This window comes from Talpa occidentalis, unplaced genomic scaffold, assembly GCF_014898055.3.
Source record: "Talpa occidentalis isolate TD23 unplaced genomic scaffold, MPIMG_talOcc4v2.1 talOcc4.17, whole genome shotgun sequence".
Classification (NCBI taxonomy): domain Eukaryota; kingdom Metazoa; phylum Chordata; class Mammalia; order Eulipotyphla; family Talpidae; genus Talpa; species Talpa occidentalis.
Window position 1 is genome coordinate 21427830 of NW_023601754.1, and position 21810 is coordinate 21449639.

Consider the following 21810-nt stretch of genomic DNA (forward strand, 5'->3'; position numbering starts at 1 on the left):
TCTGCTGTGAACTTCTATTTACCCTCCTACTCAGATCGCTCCCTCTTTGGGTTCCACTTTGCACTGATGCACGTGTCCTCAGCCAACAATTACCGACACAGGCCGTTCTTCAGTCTTCCTCTAGACTGGGGACTCCAAGGCGGCTGTTATTTCTGGTTGCTTCCCCGCTGCCTCTTCTTCCCTGGAGGGCAGTCAGTCCCCGTGATGGCCCCACTGCCTCGGACTCTGGGTCTTCACGTCCTTTGATGTGCCCTCCCACGTGGAATAGGCCAACTGTGCAGCCACCAGGACCCGGGACCTCCAGGTGAGCACATGCGGGCTCCTGCTGTGCTCTCTTGGAAGCCAGTCAGCGCCATGGCATCAGGCGTGGGGCTGGCAGCACCCACGAGGCAGCTGTGGGATGACCCCGGCACTGTCTCAGATGGCTGCAGCTTGACAGACCACCTGGGCCAGAAGCACCCAACCTCATTCTCCGGGAGTCTTGACCCCCAGAAACTGAGACTCAGAAGTCCGTACCCTGCAGTAGATACTTAATAAGCACCTTCTCCACTGTGAGTGGCCTTGGGGGCTGCCCCTCACCAGGCACCTTTCTCCCTTGGCCAAAAGATGGGGGCCCTGAACAGGGAGAGGAGAATCAGATCATCTCCCTGGATTGTCTCTCTCAGGCAGATACTAGACCAGAAAGCAGCTAAGCTGCTGCTTCTACAAACTATGTGACATCACACACACGTGTATCTTGTATACAAACGTGCACATAAATACACACACGGGAAAACACACATACCCACTGGATACACACATACAGACACGTGCACACACAACACACATGTGTGCACACATGCACAGTACATTGCATGCATGTGCAGTTTGTATTTTGATCAAAGTTAGTCAGAGTTGGCTATTGTTGGCGGCCAAGTCACCTGCCTTGGTCCGGACACCTGCCACCAAGGTCCTCACAGCTCCGTCAACAGTCACCACTCACAGCCTCACACACCACTCAGGGAGCTGAACCGTTGTGTGCCGGATGAGCAGAATCCAGACATGTGGACAGCATCAGGGCTGTTGACTGTGAGTCCGTGTTTGGTATGGCCTCTTGAGGAAGATTGAAGTCTGAGACTTTGTTGGGCTGGTTCTCTGAGATGCTCCCTCTCTTCCCAGCTCCCCAAAGAGTGTGGCTCACCTGCCAGGGCATTCCGTGTCTGCAGACAGCTGCCTACTTTGGGGTTCTCTGAGGTGAACCTGAGGGTGAGAAGAAGGTGCAGGCTGCAGGAGAGGAGGCCACTGGGCATTGTCGGGGCCCAGCTCCAGGCTCCTCCAGGCTTTTGTGGGGTGCACCCTGGAGCAATTCAGCAGTGGCCAGTCTACTGGGGCCAGGTGCCTGGAATGCACACATCCCAACGTGTCATGTCCTGAGACCTGGGGGTGAAGAGGGAACCCCACTAATGACAGAATTTACCATCAGTCCAAGGTGGCAGGGCCATAAAATCAGATTTACAGTCATCTGATTTAGGAAAACGTGCCCTTTCTTTTATGCCCAATTTGGTGGAGTAGGCTAGAAGCTACTAGAAAGCCAGCTCCACTGGGGCAGGAATTTGTCTTTTTGGCCTGTTTTGCTCATTGTGTTACAAGTGCCTAGAGCATTGCCACTGTCAGCACTGGATAAATGTTAGTGTATAGAGGTGCAAATAGAAAAAAAATAATTTGTTGGGTGCCTACTAAGTGCTGCATTTATTGCAACTTAGGTTCTTTTCACAACAATCCTAGAAACTCGTATTCTCATCCCCATTTTATTTCTCTTTCTCTCTTTCTTCCTTCTTCTTTCCTCCTTCCTGCCTTCCCCTGTTCCATCTGTCTGACATGCATCTGTACATGTTCTTACAAGCTAACATACGTGTGTGTGTGAAGGTCGCCCCTTCCCATCTTTCTCACCCACCACGTTTTTCCACCCACCACGCCAGGCACGGATGGCCTCCAGCACCCAGCCACGGCCTCCACACTGGGTGACAGACTCAACTCTATGTCCTGGGACGACACTTTCGGAATATATGCCTCGGAGAGGAATGGCTGCTCACTGCAATGTCTGTAACGTCACCAAAAAAAGGATGCAATGCAATTGTTGCACTAGCTGCCAGCCAGCTTGGAGCATCCTTCATTCCCGCACTAGGGTGGGCTGGCACGCCTCCTGCTTACTAATACTTTCCTAACAGGTATAAAGCGATATTTCACTGTTGTCCCATTTTGGAGAGAACTGGAGCTTCTGAAAAGTGGCCTGCCGGGGCCCCTAAGCTGCTGTGTGAGTAGCTGGGTTTTGCCCAACGCTCTGGTCAGGCTGGCTGCACCTCACCCTGTGCGAGGACCGAGGTCTCCAGCTGCAGCCGGTAGAGACGCGGGAGGTGCGGGCTTCTGCTGTGACAGAGCGCCACCTGGTGGCCACCTGGCGGAACTGCTGAGGCAGAAAGCAGGATAAAGGAGGTACAGGCGAAGGCTGGGGAGCGCAGGGCACGTGAACCCCCACATTTTTGAGACTCCTTGTTATAAACAAATGACACTAGACCTTTGTTCCAAAACACTATGCTTTAAAAACGTGCTTTTAATTCAAATACAGTACTCCTACACGAAAGGCATACTCTCCAGCGTAGCTAACCCGCAAAGATTTTTCAGAGTCAGGTAACCAGCTCTGCCCGCGCCCCCCGCCCCCGCCAATCCAGTCATTGCACCCCCTTCAAGGGCGGTCACTGTCCTGACTTCTAACACTGGGTTCTCTGCTGTGTCTAGCTGCTTTTGCCCCATATTCGCAATGCATTCCTCCAGAACGTGCGTCCAGTCTCGCCTGCACACGGTGCTCCGCCGTGCGCTCCGCTGCGCGCGCCCCTCTCTGCTGCTGCGGGGAGCTGGGCTGACTCCCGCACTTGGCTCTGCTGAATAAAGCTGCCGTGAACACTCTGGTACCGTCATTTGCAGGAACAGAGCAGACAATGCTGTGGCGTTGGTGGGAACAGAAAGGCAGGGCGACAGCCTAGGAGCAAGCTCTGTTGGGGGAGGTTTGCAGCTTTCCAAGGTGGAGGTGCGCGCGTGGGGCGCCCCAGCAGCCTCGTGGAGCACGCTGGTTCCGCCGCATTCCCACTCACCATTGGTGTTAGCACCTGGGGTGCAGCGGAGGTGTGCTGTGATTTTAATCTGCATTTCCTGAAGAATCAGGACCTTTCTTAGGTTCATCGGTCACTTGGCTAAACTTTTTTTGGCAAAGGCCTAGACAAGACTTTTGCACTTATTTCTGCTGGACTTTGCACATATTTCTGATGGATTCTTAGCAAATGATACCGAAGCAGAATACATACCTTCGCCAGACACGTCTTCTACTCGGGTCTCTTGCCTTGTCACTCTCTTAGTGATGCCTTTTGATGAACAGAAGTTCTAAATATAATTTATTAATCTTTTATTAGTAGGGCTTTTTGTGTTCGCTTTAAATTTCTTGCCCACCCCAAGGTCATGGAGACGGTCTTCTAGTTCCTTTGGAAGCTCTCACAGTCGGCACCCATCTGGAACTGATTTTTGCATATGGCGGGAGGCAGAGGGTTGCTCTTTTCCCACATGGATATTTAATCGACCAGCCTGATTTATGGAACAGAACAGCCCCTGCTGGACCGCTGTCTCACCTTCGCCATAAACCAGGGGGTTGTGTCTGTCTGAATCTGTTCCTTGCATGTTCGGCTGTTTCTGCAGTGGGTGATAACTCTTACAAGATGCAACCCAATTGATCGCTGACAAGGTAATTTTGGAACTTAGGGAATACTAGTATTGAGTGTGCTGCGGATGGAGCTCTCTGCTGGGGCACCCCTTTCAGCTTGTCTGTGAATCTTGGGGCTCAGTATGGACTCATTTGGCCAGGACCTCAGGAGGCTGGCTCAGAGGCGCCTTGTGCCCATGGGGCCCACACACTGAAGCCCTCTGGACCCCTGGAGAGCACCCCATTGGCCCTGGCAGCTGGGATGGATCCAGGTCCCCCTGCATTCTTTCTTCTTCCCCCTCTCAGTCTGTGGAGCCTCTGGGGTCTGGGAGGTGCCCCTACCCTGGCAGTCCCCCCCAACAGCTTGGGATACCAAGCATCCCTTGTGGGTATGACACTCAGCTCAACCGGGGCAGGGGCTGCGCCTCCTGTGGAAATTACTTTACTTTGTGGCAAGGGGCTGAAGCTGATGAGTAGTCCAGGGCTGGGCCTTGTCTTCTCTCTTGTTCCCCACCCCCATTTTAGGCACCCTCAACAGTCACTCTGGCCAAGGATGGCTCAAAGGTGATCCTGATGTCCTTTCTTCAGTCTACGTTCCATCCAGCCACAGGGTCTGTCAGCTCTTCCTCTAAAATGGAGCCTCAAGTTTTGCTTCCACCCAGACCATGCTATTCTAAGCCTCTAACTTCTCTCTCTTGAAGTGCAGGTGAGCCTCTGGGGGCCCCTACATGGGCACAGTCCTTTACTCCTGCCTGTGTTCAGGGCCTTGGCAGCTCCTTCTGGCTACTGGTAGCGTCTGACCTTGGCACTGGCTCAAGATGATGTGGACGGAGCTGCCGATGCCAGTGGTGCTCAGAAATGCTTTTCCTTCCCTTTTTAGTGGAGCTGGTTCTGCCAGGCGCTGTTGACCCTGGAGGGGCCGGGGCCTCACAATCATTTGCATGTGGGTTCTCGGGGCTCTGGCTGTGACCTAGCGGGTTCTGTGTAATCTTCACGGGGACACCTCTCTGTGACCTGCCTTCTCCTCTAAGGGGCGCTGCCCATGCCCTGGCTGGCCAGTGTGGGTGGGAGGGGGGTCTGGAAGTCTCCACAACTTCACTCTGACCCCAAAGAGCAATACCTCGGTGGAGAGTGCTGTTGGCTTCCAGTGTCACCGGCGCCTCCAGGTGGGGTGTGGACATTTATGAAGCATTCAGAGGACTAGTCCTCTAAGAGCACCAAGCTTCCCAGCTGGGGTGTCCTGCAGCTCTGTTTGCAACAGGAGGATGGGAGAGTCTCCCCACATCAGTAAACAATCCCTGATACCAGCAGAGTGTCCGAGAACTACACTTGGTTTTGGCACCGTCTACCCAGAGGTGGCAGCTGTTCCCCAGGTGAAACTCAGTCTCCTGAGACCACCCTCCATGTCAGACGCCAGCTGTGAGCCCCAGGGGGGCTTCTGACCAACTGCTGCAGATGGCAGGTTCCCATGAACCCCCCTTCAGCCCTCGGGTGCCAGCGACAAGCCCCAGATTAGCATCTGTACTTCTGACCTACAAACAGTAAGTCAGAGGCTCCTGTCAATTCCTCTCCAGGTTCCAGAATTGACTGGAGGGGCTCACACAACTCAGGGAACCGTCCCCTCACTAGATCGCTGATTCCTTACAAAGGGTGCTAAGGACATGATGGAAGACGTGAGACACGCACGGGACAGGGCGCGAGGACAGGTGCAGAGTGTCATGCCTTCTCCAGTGTGCCCAAATCCTGGAAGCCCAAATTCTGTGCCCAAATCCTCCAGTGTGTGCTCCTGGAAGCCCCCTGAAGCCTAGATTCTGTCACTGGCTTGGGAGCTCAGGGGCCACTTGATTTTGGGGTTACCACGAGGTCCCTGAATTTGGAATCAGCAGCTTTTAAACAGGGGCTGCTGCAACTATGACACGCCCAGTTTGGAGGGCCCCCAGAAAGCTGGGGCTGAGGTGTCACACCCCAGAGGTGATGAGAACAGCTCACAAATTTTTGAGCTCTTTGCACCAACATCTGTGCTTCGTGTGTCACATGCAACCTCTTTGTTCCTCTTCTCAGCATCCCTGCTCAGCAGATCCTATTATTGGCCCCATTTTACAGATGCAAAAATGAAGCGCAGAGAGGTAAAGTAACTTGCTGAAAGTCACACAGTAAGTGGGGTAGTTGGGGCTGAAACTTACTGGAAATGCTTCTAGGAGCTAGAAGGGCCTAGGCTTGTCACCTCAACGGACAGAGGCTCCAGGACGGGGGTGGAGGGGTGGGGGGTGGGGGGGGGCAGGCTCTGGATAGTCCTGTGGGATTTGCTGGAGTCTCCATCATCAAAGAATGCTGAGTTGGAGACTGAGGCCTGGACACCATCTTGCCCTTGCTTTGTCCTCTCCTTGTCTTTTGTGGGACTCTGAGCAAGGCACCCCCTGTGGCATCCTTGTTTCCATGGCGATCCTGCCACTCCCTCTCCCACAGGGGGCAGGTGGGCTGCTGTGTCCTCTGCCACCAGCCTTCTGCCTCTCCTGAGCTCCCTCTGGGGACACTGGGCCTCCATCTTTTCACTTTTTCTAAGCCTTCCTTTCTGGAAAAGCTTTTCTAAGGACTATCTTTCGGTGGGGAAAAAACCCTCATTTCTCCAAGTCGGTTCTGACTCGGGGCCCAGGGTAAACATCACACCAGCACCATGTGCCCTGGAATCTAAGCTTGTTTTCTGAGCACTACTTACTAAGAGGGATGCACCAGATCTGAAGGGCCAGGGGGTGGCATCTGGGGCGGGGAGCCTGGCACAGGGCCGGGGGCCTGAGGATGGCCGGGGTGGGGGCGCTATCTAGGGGGCACGCTGGGGCTATGGCCAAACACCTTCTTGGCATCAATCTCGCTTTCCACCATGTGGGGGTGGATGTCCACGTCCATGCCCGCGTCCTTGCACAGCTTTATCAGGGTCCGGATGTTGTTCTTGGACAGCCTCAGGTACCTGCGAGACAAGGCCCAGGTGAGGGGTGCGGTTGCTGCAGCTTCCAGTTCCCCTGGGAGGCGCAGGCTCCAGCAGGCAGTGCAGGGCTGCTCAGGACTGGCTCTGGCACTTCGGAGGGCCATCTTGCAAGAGTGGACAGCCCACAGTGGGGGTGGGACTTTTTCCCATAAATCTTGGAAAGCGACCTGGTAATACACGTGCCAAGAACCACTCCTGTACAAGCCCCCCAACTGTCGGCCCGTCGCTGGTCCCCACTCCAAAAAATCCTATATTGTCTTTGACTCAGTAGCTCTGCTCACGCGCTCCACTGAGCTCAAGAACAGACACAGAAAGGAAAACTGTATAAACACCAGTCTTCATATTGGGGTTCCTTCCACTTAGCAGAGGAAAGGCTAAGTGAACCCCCATTTCAAGGACTCTGCTGCTAACGTTGAAATAGCCTTGGGAAGAAGGAGAGGCCATGGGGGTGACTTGGTGCCAGGTGTCCCACCTGGTCTGTCCTCCCGCTGGGGGCGTGGGCCTGGGCATAGGGCTGAGCAAGGTCATGGGAACAGAGGTGTCTTCTGTTAATAAGTTTCAGGTACAACACGAGGCCTTTGAGTTGCAATATTGGCTCAAGCCCCACAATTCTGAAGACTGACACGAAGGGGTGAAGCTGATGCCACCTGCACGGCGTGGCCTGGCGTGTGTCTGCCGCCACATCCTCAGTGCTCCTTAGACCGTCACCAAGCTGACCTGGCCCCCGGCGCTGGGCAAGCTGCCAGGCCTCTGACTCGGGCTGCTGCGTGTTGTTGGAACTTGGCTTAAGAATTTCTTGCCACTGAGTATGACTTCCTTCTCCTTTGACACCTGTCCAGTTTACCTGCCCTTACAGCCAGCTCACCTGTCCCGACACCTAGGTGAGCTGTGACAGCCCCAGTGCACCCTTGGCCCCCGACCAGACCTGTGGAGCCTCGCACACGTGTGCTGCGGCCACTCACTAGGCCCCCAGGCCAGACAAGTTCATCCTTTCCCTGGAAATAATGGCGTCTAAGATGCCATCTCTCCAAATATTCTCCCCTTCCAGGGAGGGCAGTGCCCTGCCCAAATCTCTTTCCTTGGAGCCCGAATGGGTTGTCTGTTGCCAGGGTCCACTAGGGCCACACAACCCATCGGAAAACCCGAGCTCGCAGACAAGAAGCTTCCTTCTCTGGGGGGGTCTGCCCGTGCATCTCGGAGACAGCTGTTCCCTCCAGCCCCCCTCCACCAGGCAGCCAGAGGGCGGGGCTTTGTATGGGCCCTGCCGCCAGGCCTCGGAGGCCATCTTTGTCTTTAACCACCAGATGAGTTCACCGCCCTCACCCCCCCGAGGCTGACCGCAGCGTCCTTCTGTCTGCTTTTCCTCGGCTGAGGTTTCTGAGCCTCGTCAGTTGCATCTTAATGGTAAATGCTCACACTGGTTTTGGGGGCTACTTGGATTTTAGGTGGAGCCCCAGCTGTTTGGTGTTGCCGAAAACCAGCGGGTCCCCATCAGGTAGACAAAGAACAAGCGAGAAGGGAAAGCTGTGAAAAGATGTGTTCACACTTGGTCCCTACGGGAGTCCAAAACCCCAAATGTGCAGCTGGCGGCCCCCAGGAGGGTGACTGCGCTCCCCAGCAATTCCACATCGCTGTAAAGTGTGAGAGGATCTTAGGAGATTTTCCTGTTAAAACAAGGCCACACACAACTGGGTCTTCCTTTTTGAATAGTGTCCACAGTTTCTATTGTGCGAGAGATGATGGGCATAGCGGACGGGCTGTGACCAGGCTGGTGTACCTGTGTCCATCCGGGAGACCAGCCACGGGCCAGCTGTAGGGAAACCCAAGGCCTCAGCCCTTCAACAGCCTTGGGACTCAGACATGGCTCAGCCAGGGAGGCCCCCACCCAGATCTCCGGACACCCATGTCTGAGCCCGAGGCCATAGTGACCGAAGCCTGTTCTTCAGAACAGCCCGTCTCAGCCTCAGGGGCCTGCCCACCTGGGGGTCTGCTCACCCTGGGGGTCTGATTACCCTGGGGGTCTGTTCACCTTGGGGGTCTGCTCATCCTGGGGTCTGGGAGTCTGCTCACCCTGGGTCGACTCACCCTGGGGGTCTGCTCACTCTGGGGGTCTGATTACCCTGGGGGTCTGCCCACCTTGGGGGTCTGCTCATCCTGGGGTCTGCCCACCCTGGGGGTCTGCCCACCCTGGGGGTCTGCCTACCCTTGGGGCCTGCTCACCCTGGGGTCTGCTCACTCTGGGGGTCTGCTCACCCTGGGGTCTGCTCACTCTGGGGGTCTGCTCACCGGCAGCTCAGCACCTCCTCTGGCTTCAGCATTTTCACCACTTCTATCTTGGGATCTGCGCTCTTGTCCATGAGGCTCTTTAGCTTGCGCTCATAACTGGCTTCGGTGCTCTTGCTTGTCCAGTCCCTCAGGAGCGTTGACTTCCGGGAGCCAAAGATAGCATCCTGTAACATGGGCTCCACGATGCTCTGTCGGCGCATGGACCGCTGGGCGAACTCAAGGGGGTTGGCGTCCTTCACGTCTACCTCTGAAATTGGACAGACATCACCAGGGAGTTAGACGCTGCAGAGTGGGAGAGGGGCAGGCAGGAAGGGGTGAATGCTGAGAGGCTGCATGGGCTTCACCCATCCCTCCAGGTCCCCAAGGTCCTGGCTGGGATCCCCCATGGAGATCCACCTGGAGCCCTCTCAGCTCCCACGTCTCCTTCCCTTTACCCTCTTTCCTCAACCTTTTCTCCTCTCCCTCCCCAGAGGGGAACTTCAGCCTGGAGGTGAGGGAAAGCATCAGAAGAGAGCATGTTGGGCCTCCCCTGGTGGCGCAGTGGTTGAACACTGGGTTGCGAAGATGCCCGAAGCCTCTGTGGGCCGGTTTGATCCCCAGCCACAGGTGAGGGTCCCACATGGCGCGCAGACCTCTCCTGCTGCCCGCTGCTCCCTCAGCAGTATATTTCGTCAGTCTGCCTGTTCTGTTCCCCGCTCTGGAGCTGGTGAATTCTCTCACCCTCCGTGCTTCTGACAGTACCCAGTGCTTGAATAAATAAATAAATAAATAAATCTTTAAAAAAAAAAAAAAAAAGAAAGGAGCAATGTTGAGCTGGGCTCTAAAGAACAAATGGTTTATCAGGTTAAAAAGAGGGAAAAGCATTGCAGGCAAGAGGAACAGCAGGGACAAGTCCGCAGCATGGATGACAGCTGATGTTACCCCAATTCTGACTTTGTAATGACTGCTATGCCATTAGGGTTTGGTACCTCAATTTTTTTCTTCATGTCAAATTTGCTTTTAAGTATTTAACAGATTTTTACTTCTAACTGGGCTGACTAATACAGACAAAAGATAATTGTTTTAGAATTTTTTTTCGAGTACAGCAACAATCACATGCCAAATTTTACCCATTTCTGACTAGAATTTTTGTAGCTATGAAATAATCTCAGGGGAAAAAATGAAAATATCTGCCTTTCAATATTTATACAAATGATTTACTCTTCTTGACATATTACATTAGAGAGACTTTTCAAAACACAGTCAATGATAATAGCAGTCTTGCCTCATTTTGTTCCTGATTGTAATGAAAATGATTTTAGCTTGTTGTCATTTAGAATGATATTCAGTTTGTGTTTTATGAGATGTAATATCTTAGCAGTTTTACTTTTAGCTTACAAGTTTTTTTTTTTTTTTTATTAGTAATGACTGTTTATCACCTACTGATAGGATCACGTGGCTTTTCATTTTTACAGTCCTCCTACCCACCCCCTCAACCAGTATCTAACTGTCTGGCGACATCTTCCAAGAAGTTATTGATAATAAATATCCTGATATTGATGACCTAATTATTCTTCTTTTTATTAATTAAACTTTAATTTTTAAATTTATTTATGCATATAAGAACTGGGGTATAGGCCAGGGGTGCAGGGGGTGAGAGGATTCATCAGAGACAGAGTTGCGAACAGAACAGGCAGATCTTCTACACTGCTGACGGGAGCAGCAGGCGAGTCAGGTGAAGTCTGCTGTGCCATGTGGGTCAGCTCCCTGGCTCGGGATCGAACTCAGGCCCTAGAAGTGATATTGCTGAGACTTAACCCTTAGACCACCTGGAGGCCCCTGACCTAATTATTCTTCACTTGCTAAAATTAAGTCCACTTGATCATTGGACTGGGGTCTGCTGTTTATTTCATATCTTGAACACTTTTGCTAAATTTTTTTAGATTTATATTGTTGTGATTGGCCTACATTTGTCTAATATTGAGGCCAGGATGACTCGTTAAATCCACGCAGAAATGTCTGTTTTTTATATGTTCTACAGTCGTTGAAGTAACACTGGGATTATTTGTTCTTTAAAGGTTAGATGAACCCTTTTGTCCTGGCTACATTTTCAGTAGGAAAGTGTCCATCATCTTTCAGTTTTTGCTTCAGAAACTGCTCTATTCAAGTTTTCTGCTCTTATGTCAATTTTGATAATTTAGCGGACAATAGGAAATTATCCATTTCTGCTAGGTTTTCATATATCTTGTGCATATAAGTATTCGATGACAATTCATTTAATGTATTTTATATTTGCTTATGTATCAATTGTCATACAAAATCTTGTACATTTTTACTCTTCTTAATAAGACTTGTGATAAGTTCATATTGTTTTTCACTTGCTTTTCCAAATAGCTGGCTTTGAAATTATTCTTTTTTTTTTTTTTAATAGAGGCATGTTTTATTTATTTATTTGTTTGTTTGTTTGTTTGTTTTGTTTATACATGCACTGGGTACAGTCAGAAGCGCGGGAGGGTGAGAGAATTCACCAGAGCCAGAGCAGGGAGCAGAGCAGGCAGAAGGACCAAAGTACACTGCTGAGGGGAGCAGCGGGCGGCAGGAGAGGTCTGTGCGCCATGTGGGACCCTCCTCCAATGGCCGGGGAGCAGCCGGGGATTGAATCGGCGCGGGATAGGCCGCGGGCAGCTCTTCGCAACCCAGCGCTCAACCACTGCGTCACCAGGGAGGCCCTGAAATTATTCTTATTACCAATTTTTGTCTTGCATTTCATAAATATGAGCTTGTATTTAGTGCATTAATTCTCTCTTTCATGTTAATTATTTATTTTATTCTTACTAAATAAATAAAGGTATTAGTTTTTTAAAATTTTTTTTCTGTTACAAAGACAATGCCATTATTTTTTACTGCAAATTTTCATCTGAGCATATATTTTTCTGGTATGAACCTATGGGGTTATTTTCATTAGTTTTTTTCTGTTAAGGTGTTTTGGGGCTGGGTTTCTTAATTTCCAACTCTTCTATGGGGGTATCTTTTAATTTTAATTTTATTTATGTTTGAATATTTATGTTTATGGTCATATAAAAATGTGTGTTCATTATTCAAATATGAAGTTACGCTTTGTTAATTGCATTGTTAGAGTCTTCTGTGTACTCCAGATACTGGCTAGTTGATTCTGAAAGAATCTTCTCTGATAATTGTGTTACCAGGGTCTCCTTGCATTTCTAAATATGTATCTATTTAGCTACTATACTTTTTTGTGCATATAGGTCTATAATTATTATTCTTTTTAACAATAATAAAACACCTCATTTATCCCATGTGTTTCTTTTAGTCTTAATTACATCTTGTATGTTTGCATTTCCTGTTAACTCTTTGTCTATTCTTTTATTTTCAGCCTTTCTATTTTACCTGGTATTAAGCCAATTTATTTTTATTTTAACCCAATTACTTCCTAATTTGGTGCCTCTGCTCTCTCTCTCCTGGAGCATTTCTGCAGGTGAAGGGATACATGGCTGAGAAAGTCCTAAATATTTTAAATCCGCAAATATATTTATTCACCCCAAGTAACCTATGTGGGGGCTGAGCATAGGGCTCTGGCACTGTAGCTCTTTACTCAATAGTCAGTAGGTGTGATTTCACTTCCAGATTGATGCTAATCTAATTCACTTCCTTTGTAAGGCTGTTTTAAGAACACCAATCATTTTCCCTGTAAGCTTTCAGGATTTCATCAATAAATTGCAGGGATTTTACCAGGATATGTCTAAGGAGAATTAATCAAGACCTCTTACAACTATATAAATGGAGGGACAGCAGTTGGAGGAAGGCTGTGATGTACCCAAGGTCTTGTAAGGAGTTAGTGGCTGACCCACTGGCATTTAAGAAGGAAAGGGCTCACCCTGCAAAGAGGTCCCTGAGGGGTTGTGGGGGTCTGGTTCTTGACAAGGACATGCGTGGGTACTAGTGGGTTCGGGGAAGGCTAGAACCATTTGTCTCTATCTAGAATATTCTTCCTTGAGCCACACTTATCTCCTCTTGAATTTCTGCCCTAGGTCTTAGGTGATTCTATGCCCTTCCTAGGGACTGCTTTGTCTTAATCTTGGCTTCCAAATTCTCATTGGAATCTCCTGTCGTCTCATTTTTTCAGGCTCCTTGCCAGATTGCACAGGGAGGTCCGCTTACTGTGCCCAGGCTCAGCCCTGACTCAGTACGGGGTGCCACATCTGGATATCCTTGTGGTTCCTGGGTGCCTCCGAGCAGTTCCTGCACTTGGGCTGCACTGAGCGCCTGCTGCCCCCAAGTGGCCATTGGTTGTACTACACCTAGAGAGAGGCCTGCAGACTGAGGGATTGCTGCAGAGGCCCACAGAGCTGGTAAGTCATCCTGCTGGCATCCCTTCTCTTAGGGAAGAAACTGCTTTTATTACACTATCAAGGCCATGAAATAAAGGAAACAAAGTCTCCTCAATGGGAATATGTGGGGTGGAGAAGAGGAAAGAGGAAGAGCTGAGCAGGACAGGACTAAAGGGAGGTGAGTGAGTGACCAGGGACACGGTCTAAGGAGGGGCTCACTCTCAGGTTCATGAAAGTGCAGAAATGGCGGAAAGGCATTCCATGTCTGGGCTGGCTGGGAGGAAGGAGCCGCCACTGGGCTCGAGACCCACATACTGGGAGTCCAGCAAAGCCAGGGCTCCAAGGCCAGATGTGACAGTTGGGGGTCACACACACCAGGCGAAGGAAGGTGTGGGGCTTTGTGTGGGGCAGGCATTTTTAGTTAATGTTTTATTTTGCAGTAACCTTAGAGTTACAAAAATGTTACAAAGAAAGCACAGAAAGTTCCTGTCTCCCCTTCACTCAGCTTCTCCGCATGTTAACATCTTGTATCAGCAAGGTACAGTACAGAGCTTTTGGGGGTTTCACCAGTTTTCATCCTGTTCCAGGGCTCAGCCCAGGATCCTGCACACATTGAGAGTCAATCATATTTAAGGCTTGTAGGCAGGTGACTGCAGTTGGTTATTTATACTGGCTTTGGGGCAAGTGAAAAGAAAATAAAGGATATTTTCTTGGGTATAATAGGGGCAATTTTGTACAGAAGAACTGGCAGCCCTTGCTCTAAGTTTCTTGCCCACTTTTCCTTTTGGCTAATTGGAATCCCTTACAGAAGTTTCTTTTTCCATAAAACTCCATCCCAAGAGGCTGGGTATGATCAATGTGTCTATTTTATTCTGCTTGAGAATTTTTTTTTAAGAAAAAACCATACTCTGTATCAAGTTACTTCACTAACCTTGTCCCTAAAGCCATGTATATACACTGAGACACTGAGAGGCAGCTCTTGTGATTGTCCCATTTTGTAGACATGGAAACCGAACCCCAGAGATGGAGTGGTTTGCTCAGGGTTGTACAACTGTGAGGGGAGCCAGGATTCGAACCCAGGCAGTCTGAGTCTTGGGAACTGGGCCAGGAGATGTGGCACCTTCTGTGTCATGCCAACACTGTCACAGTATCTAAACTAATTAGATCATTTACAGCTGGAGACATGGATGTCACCAATGGCTTTGGGAATCTGGGGTACCCTTGCTGGCTTCCTGGGAAGAGAGCACCCAGGTGTGGATGGAGGTTCAGGTCATGACCTACTCACAGGTGAGGTCCTAAGGAGCCTCATGGAGCTCCACCATTCACAGGGCCACAGTGGGAGGGTTGATGTGGACATGGCTGTTCAAAGAACAACGCCAACTCTTGGTCCTTTTGGGAGGGGGACGATTATGAAGGCCACTTCTCGCATCCTGGCCAAGGCACCCCCTCCACCCCTTACCTGATTTCTTGGGAAACTCCTTGTTGTAGTTGCTGGGGACAATGCTGAGGCGTTTCCCCTTTATGTCCATCCCATAGAGCTTTCGGTACTGGACAGCATTCTCCTCCTTGGCCTTTTTCCCTGAGACCTTGGAGGGGAACACAAGAGATGTTACTCCCTGGGGAATAGGATCTGACTTGCCTCATCTGCCCCCAAAATGAGTGATTTCAAGACTTTGCTGAAAGGCAGGCCGAGGGACCAATGGAGAGACCTGCTCTGGGAAAGGTGGGGGCTGGGCAGGATGGCATGTGGGTGTCTGCTCACCAGCTCATCACTGTGGACCCCCCATAAATCAGAGGTCAGGTGGAGCCAAGGAAGCCACAGGCCTGGAGAGTCAGGTCTGGGTGGTCTCATCTTCCAAATGGCGTTCCCGAATGGTCTGGGGAAGGGAGTGGAGGACGTGGCCCCTGGAGAGAATGATGCTCTACGGTGGGGTCAGTCTCCTCACGGCCGGGGGGCAGCGTGTGGTGTGGGATCTGGGGGATGATGGGGGGTGGGTGGGTGGCTCATTTGGGTGCTAGTGTGGAGAGCGCGTGGGCTTGAGAGCTGGTGACCACAACAACGGCGGTCATTGTGGCCAGACGCGGCGGGAGCCAGCTGGTTCCCCTCCTCGACGTGGAGAGATTAGTAGGCGTTGGGGGTCGACAGAGGCTGTGTCCCTTGCTCAGGGATTGGCACCTTGTGGTTCTGTTCCTGCTGTTTCAGGGCCTTGTTCTTCATGTCTTCCTTCACTTTTGCATTAGCGAGGACCACGTCCTTAATCTTGGGCTTCTGGAAGGAGATAGGAGAGTACTGTGGTCACCTGCGGGCATATGCCATCTCGTCCTCGATGGGGCTCCCTGGTGAGTGCGCTGCCTAGCCCCTCCACCCAACTTTCAGCCTCTACTCTGGCCCTCCTGGCCCCCATCCAGCTGTCCTCCAGGCACACCCTGATGTCCATGCCACAGTGACCCCAAACTGACCTCCGAGATCCCAGGAGATCTGCAGAGGTGGGTTGTTCCTCTCCACCTCAGAGACCATCACTGCATGAGGGTGCCACTCCCCAACCTTAGGAATCCCTTCTGACCCCCAAATGGCCTTTTACCTGCAGCTTCCTTGTCACAGCCTCCAGCTGGGTCAAAAGCATCTTCTAGCCCTGCCAGCCTCTGCCTCCAAAGTCCCGTCACTGTTTGCCACCCCCAGCCCATCCTGTCCTTCACTACAATTCACCCACCTTTCCCTACGGGTGCACCTTGAGGGTGGTCCCTTATGTACATCCTGGCTCCTGCTCCAAGGGGCTGGAAGGGAGGTTCATCAAGGACCCCAGGGGCCAGCAGGGGAGGAGCCCACAGAATCACACCCAGCTAGTCTCCACCTGGTGGGGGTGGTGGAAGCTGAAGCCTCTGCATCCCCTCTGGGTGGGTGTTTGGATTTGTGAGGCGTTGGTGGTTAAGCTTGGGTGCGAGGTCAAACTGCCTGCCTGGAATCTGGCTCTATTTTTAGTGACTGGACAACCTAGGACGAGTCACCACTTCTTTGAGGTCCTTATCTGGAGATGAAACTGAAACCAGAAAAACTCACAGTTTGTGGGTTCTCACTTCTGGGCTCACAATTGCAAGACACCATGCAAGCTCAGGGCGCAGCATCATGGTTTATTTACAAAGGGGTAATTGGAAAAAAGAAAAAATCTTTCCAACGCCACTAACGGCTGGCTGTCCTACACCAGAGAGTATCCACAGTGTCCAGTAGTCAAACCAAAAGCCGCACATGCGAGACAGCATCCCTCTGACGGGAGCCTGGAACTGGTGGCACACCAGCTGGCACACCTGGGACAGGTCCCAGTGGTGGACCAGGATCCAACTTTTCTGTGGCAGCTGTGGTAGGCACAGGTGGCTCTGCAGCACCACAGCAAATGGAGGGCTGGGCTGGGCAGGCCCAGACACTGGACTGGACAGCTCTCAGGGGTGTTGCCAGAGGCACCAGTGCTACTGCTCTTCAGAGACGCTGGCACAGGCCAGCAGCATGTCTGATGAATGAAACTGAAGCAAGGGTCCTGAAGATCTGTGAGGGTCTGCCTTGAAGTCAGAAGAGAGTCTGGATGAATCTCTCCTGAAGCCGAGTCCCTCTTGAAACCAAGTCTCCCAAAGCCTCTGAAGCCTCTTCCAAACTGAGTCAAGCTTCTGCTTATATCCGCCTTTGGATTACCTGCCCTCCAACCTGAGGGGTCCATTTTACAAACCAGTTTCTTCTAAAACTTGATTGTTGCTGGTGCAGGCTTGAACTTGACGGGTGCCAGTGGGAGCTCGGACCTGGTTGGCCCATTTTCAAAACCAGCTTGTGATTTAAAATCAAAATCCTGGTCCTCCCCAGTGGCGCAGTGGTTGAGCACTGGGCTGCAAAGATGCCCGCAGCCTCTGCAGCGCCAGTTCGATCCCTGCCCGCCAGCGAGGGTCCCACATGGCACACAGACCTCTCCTGCTGTGCCCGCCGCTCCCCTCAGCAGTGTATTTCATCCCTGCTCTGGCTCTGGTGAATTCTCTCACCCTCCTGCACTTCTTTTTTGTTTTTGAAGATATATTTATTTATTTATACAAGCACTGGTACAGTCAGAAGCGCGGGAGGGTGAGAGAATTCACCAGAGCCAGAGCGGGGAGCAGAGCAGGCAGAAGGACCAAAGCACACTGCTGAGGGGAGCAGCGGGCGGCAGGAGAGGTCTGCGCGCCATGTGGGACCCTCCTCTGGTGGCCGGGGAGCAGCCGGGGATCGAACCGGCGCTGCAGAGGCTGCGGGCAGTTTCACAACCCAGCGCTCAACCACTGCGCCACCGGGGAGGCCCCCCTCCCGCACTTCTGACTGTACCTAGTGCTTGTATAAATAAATAAATAAATCTTTAAAATAAAATAAAATAAAAATCTTGGTAGTGCATCAAACCTACTCTGTGTTTTTTCGCACTGGGCCTAGTAGCCAGCTCTGCGGCATCTGAATAGCTTTGTCTAGCCTTAAACCTGACCCCAGCATCTCCAGAATGATTTTTTTTTCTTTTTTGTTAAGCCCAAATCTGGCCATGCTGTGGTCAGCCATCAAGCCCAGCTAATGCTGCTCAGCTGGGAGCTGCTGCCACCTTCAGAGAACCAGGAGCCCCAGGGCTACTCTAACAATTTTCCCACTTCTAATTCTTGTCCCCATTTCTATGGTGATCAGTTGGGTGAACCCCCCACTGTCATGTCTATAAGCAACATCTAAAATTATTATATACAAAGTGAAAAAGTAGAAAAACATACAATTGTACAATTTAGGTGCACATTAGTTTTCAACCAAGTTCTTTCAAAAATCAAATTTCTAGGGGCCTCCTTGGTGGCTCAGGGCTTAAAGACAGGGCTATCAAGCTATCGCCAGCCACTGCAGCACGAGTTCGATCCCCAGTCGGCCAGGGAGCTACCCACATGGCGCAGCAGACCTCTCCTGCCTCGCCCACTGCTCCCCTCAGCAGTGTGTTTTGGTCAGTCTGCCTGTTCTGTTCCCCGCTCTGTCTCTGGTGAATCCTCTCACCCTCTCCGCACCTCGGACCTACACCCCCAGCTCTTGTATGCATGGATAAATAAAAAATCTAAAAACAAAAATCGAATTTCTAAAACTGGGGAACATTGACAGCTGAGGTTTGGGCACCAAACTAACATTCCAAAGTTTATAGGCAGGCTTTCTGTTGTGGCCTTGTGTCATCCCAGGGACATTTCTTGCCCCAGTGGAGTTTTCTCAGGTGTGTGGAAGGAAGCTGTGCAAGAGCCTGCTTAATGCTTAAAGATGGGGTACTGGTCAACTTTGGAGATTTGTTTGGCTTAGTGGGGGAAGGGGGAGCAACTTGGAACCAGGACTGAATTTTCAGGAAGAGAAACTAAGGCTAGGGATTGTCCTGCTCCCACCTTCCCCTAACCCTCACTAGAATCATCTGAGTAGTTCCCCACCCCCAATTTTGGGGCAGCTGAGTGAAACTGCTGTGGTGAGGCCACAGACCCAAAGGTGCTGCAATAGCCACTGAATCACCGGCTTGATGACAGAGACCATGGACCTCGGGGGTCTTCCTTGACAAATAGTCTCCAAGTGTACAGCACCTGGGTGCTGCCAAGACCGTGCCGCGGTGGGTGGGAGGCTGCAGTGCCAGGACCAGAGAGAGGGGCTGGCCCAGCCATCCCTCACCCTCGTGCTGCCCCAGCCTGCCCTGCCCTGAGGCAGTATGCATGCATCTCAGGCTTCCCCTAAAGCCCAGATGCTCCTTGGAAGGGTAACAATGCTTGAGGGTGTAATTGTGTTTCAATTTAAATGTGTTTTTCCACCCTGGCTCCCAAATTGTTTATGAAAAAGCCCTATCTAAGATAAAGCCGTGAAAACATGTTGGGATGGACTCTTAGTGAGCAAATAAGAGACCAAACATATTAATCACAGACGTGAATATGATTTCTGTGATAGAGTTCTGAGCCACCCAGCTGTTAAACCTCTAGCCCCTCCAAAAAGTGGGGGTCAGGGAGTAAGCTACATATAAATCTTTGTACCTTAGTGTGTGATGTGTGTGTCAGATGAGTGGCCCTGGCAAGCAGGGCCCATTGGGCGGGTGAGACACGGGAGCACTCAGGGTGAGGAGGCACTAATCCCAGGCACAGAGCTCCATGCCTGGCTGGGCTCCTAACTAACCCTGTGTGCTGGGTACGCTTTGCCTTCCTGACCCTGTGCTGGGAGGTAAGCAGGCGGGCCTGGCCCTTCTGGCAACAGCTCTCGTAACACTTAGCTTGGGCCCTGGAGTGGAATCTCCAGCCCCCTTGTTCTCAGGGATATTGTCTTGGTGCCCAGAGCTCCTGCTCGTCAGCTGGGTGTAGGGTCAGGCAGGGGCCGCTCACCAAGGGCAAAGGTCCTGGTACGAGGAACACACTGGGGGACCAGCATCTGCTGAAACAGCAGGCACAGGTTAGAACAGAAATCATAGGCTTTGACCAGCGGGGACAAAGGAGCTCCCCAGGCAATACCCCTACTTGCACCCCACTAACTGCATCCCCACGCATGGACACGCCTTATATACTTGTCCCACCTCTGACCTTGATTCTAACTAAATACGAGGTGCCATTGCAGGGGGGCTGCACATTACACCATGTGTAGCCCCCCTAGACTCCTCATTGCTTCGCATGGACTTGAGTGATCTCTCCCTCATCCCAGGCTGCTACTAACACTTGCACCGTGAGGCAACACGCTGGCATGCAGGAATCACTAAAAATAGCATCACCAGCAGTAACACCACCTTTCACCTCTTTTTCTCTGGGGATCAGGGTCAGGTGGCATCCTTTACAGAGAAGACCACTTTCCAAGGACATGGCTTGATTTTTCCAGATGATGGGCTGGGGGGAGAGCTCTGGGGAAACTGAGGTAAAACTGGTTGCTGTAGTTCTGAAGGAAGAGGGAAGTGTGGTCCTACAGACTGAACGCTGTGTCCCTGTGCCTGCAAGTTCATAATCCAATTCCCCAAATGACAGTATGGGGCCTTTGGGAGGTGAGTAGGACATGAGGGTGAGCCCTCCAGCATGGGATTGGCATCCTTGTAACACAGGCTGTAACGTGTTCTCCTGCCTGCGTGGCCATGCAAGGGCACAGCAAGGAGACTGGGAAACCGGTCCCTCACACATCACATCCGCCAGCTCCTTAGGCTCAGACTTCCAGCCCCCAGAACTATGAGAAATGTTCAACTATGAGAGGGTCTTGCTTTTATAAGCCATTCAGTGACGTTCTTTTAAAGAAGCCCAAACTGACTGAGACAGCTAGATTAGACGTAGTCCACATCCATGGCCTCCCTGTTGGCACAAGGGGTTAAGACGCAGCACTATGAAGATTTTGGCAGCCACTGAGGCACGTGTTTGATCCCCAGGCGGCCAGGGAGCTACCCCCATGGAGCCGCAGACCTCTGCTGCCTTGCCTGCTGCTCCCCTCAGCAGTGTGTTTCGGTCAGTCTGCCTGTTCTGTTCCCTACTCTGTCTCTGGTGAATCCTATCACCCCACGCACCTCTGGCCTATACCCCAGTTCTTGTATACATAAATAAATCTTTTTTAAAAAAGGGGGCAGTGGCAGTGGAGACTGAGTGCCCTTTGACCTTGGTGCCCTCATGGGGAGGAAGTGGCAGGCAACGGGGAAGGCTGCTCTGCTGCCAACATCAAGGCCCCAGAAGCTGCTGCCCTGATTGGGAAGGTCTTGCTTTGATTAGACAAGATCCTCCTGCCCTAAGCCTGTGACCTCTGTTTTCTAAGAATGTTTCCTTCAGGGAACTAGACCTTGTAACTTCTTTCTCTGCCCTTTGAGATATAAATCTTAGCCTCCATTTTACAAAGTGGAGTGTTTTTCTGCTGTGCCTGTTTCTATCCCTTTGAAATGTAATCGATAAAGGTAGTACTCTATCCCCCAGCCTCTGCAAGCGGGTAGGACCCTAAGTGGGCTTAGTGCTATTTAGCAAACACAGATGACCTGGCTTGCCACCAGATCCCCACTGCTGTCTTCCAAGACCTCACGCTTAAAACCCTCCTGCCTTTTGTTTCTCGGGAGTCAAGTTTGATCTCTCCCAATAGCGATTGTCTCCAAGCCTTCCATGAAAGTTTGCTTTGACAGCACACACCTGGATTGTTATCTTCTTCTTCCTCCTCCGCTCCAGCCATTCCAGCACCCGGGTGAGGTCAGACAGGCGCCGCTCCTCGGCCGTCCGCCACGTCGACTTCCTCTCTGTCGGCATCTTTTTGTCCTCTGGCTTCGGGGGTATCCAGAACTCCGGGGGGGACCTTGGCGGTGACAGAGTCATTTGACAGAGACTTTGTCTCTGCTTGCTGACTGGTTGGCTCTGACAGTAGGTGCACCCTGTAGATGGGAAAGTGCAGGCCAGAGTTAGCCCAGCAGCTGGGATACTGGCTGCAGGGGCTGGCAGGCCGACAGGGTGATTGTGAGGTCACTGCCAGGCTGGCCTCCCTATGGGTCAGAGTCAAGTGG

The 21810-nt window shown here is 51.5% G+C and overlaps 1 protein-coding gene across 1 annotated transcript; it reads right to left on the reverse strand.

Moving 5' to 3' along the window:
- Positions 1-2589: 2589 nt before the first annotated feature.
- Positions 2590-21745, reverse strand: CUNH16orf78 (chromosome unknown C16orf78 homolog). Its single transcript, XM_037518118.2, has 7 exons — positions 21446-21745; positions 15501-15593; positions 14784-14910; positions 8997-9243; positions 6578-6692; positions 3339-3414; positions 2590-2915 (listed from the first exon to the last, which is right to left on the reverse strand). Exons 1-7 carry the CDS (start codon positions 21623-21625, stop codon positions 2611-2613), a joined length of 1143 nt encoding a protein of 380 aa, XP_037374015.2. The 5' UTR covers positions 21626-21745; the 3' UTR covers positions 2590-2610.
- Positions 21746-21810: the final 65 nt, after the last annotated feature.

What these genes read in the sequence shown, in the direction of transcription:
- CUNH16orf78 (XM_037518118.2), bottom strand. Translation starts at nt 21,625, where the DNA reads ATGACTCTGTCACCGCCAAGGTCCCCCCCGGAGTTCTGGATACCCCCG. An exon ending in GAGGAGGTGCTGAGCTGCCG is followed by an intron (nt 6,693 to 8,996) that starts GTGAGCAGACCC and finishes CTTGTCTCGCAG; the next exon opens with GTACCTGAGGCTGTCCAAGA. An exon ending in GCGAGATTGATGCCAAGAAG is followed by an intron (nt 3,415 to 6,577) that starts GTGTTTGGCCAT and finishes AATTATATTTAG; the next exon opens with AACTTCTGTTCATCAAAAGG.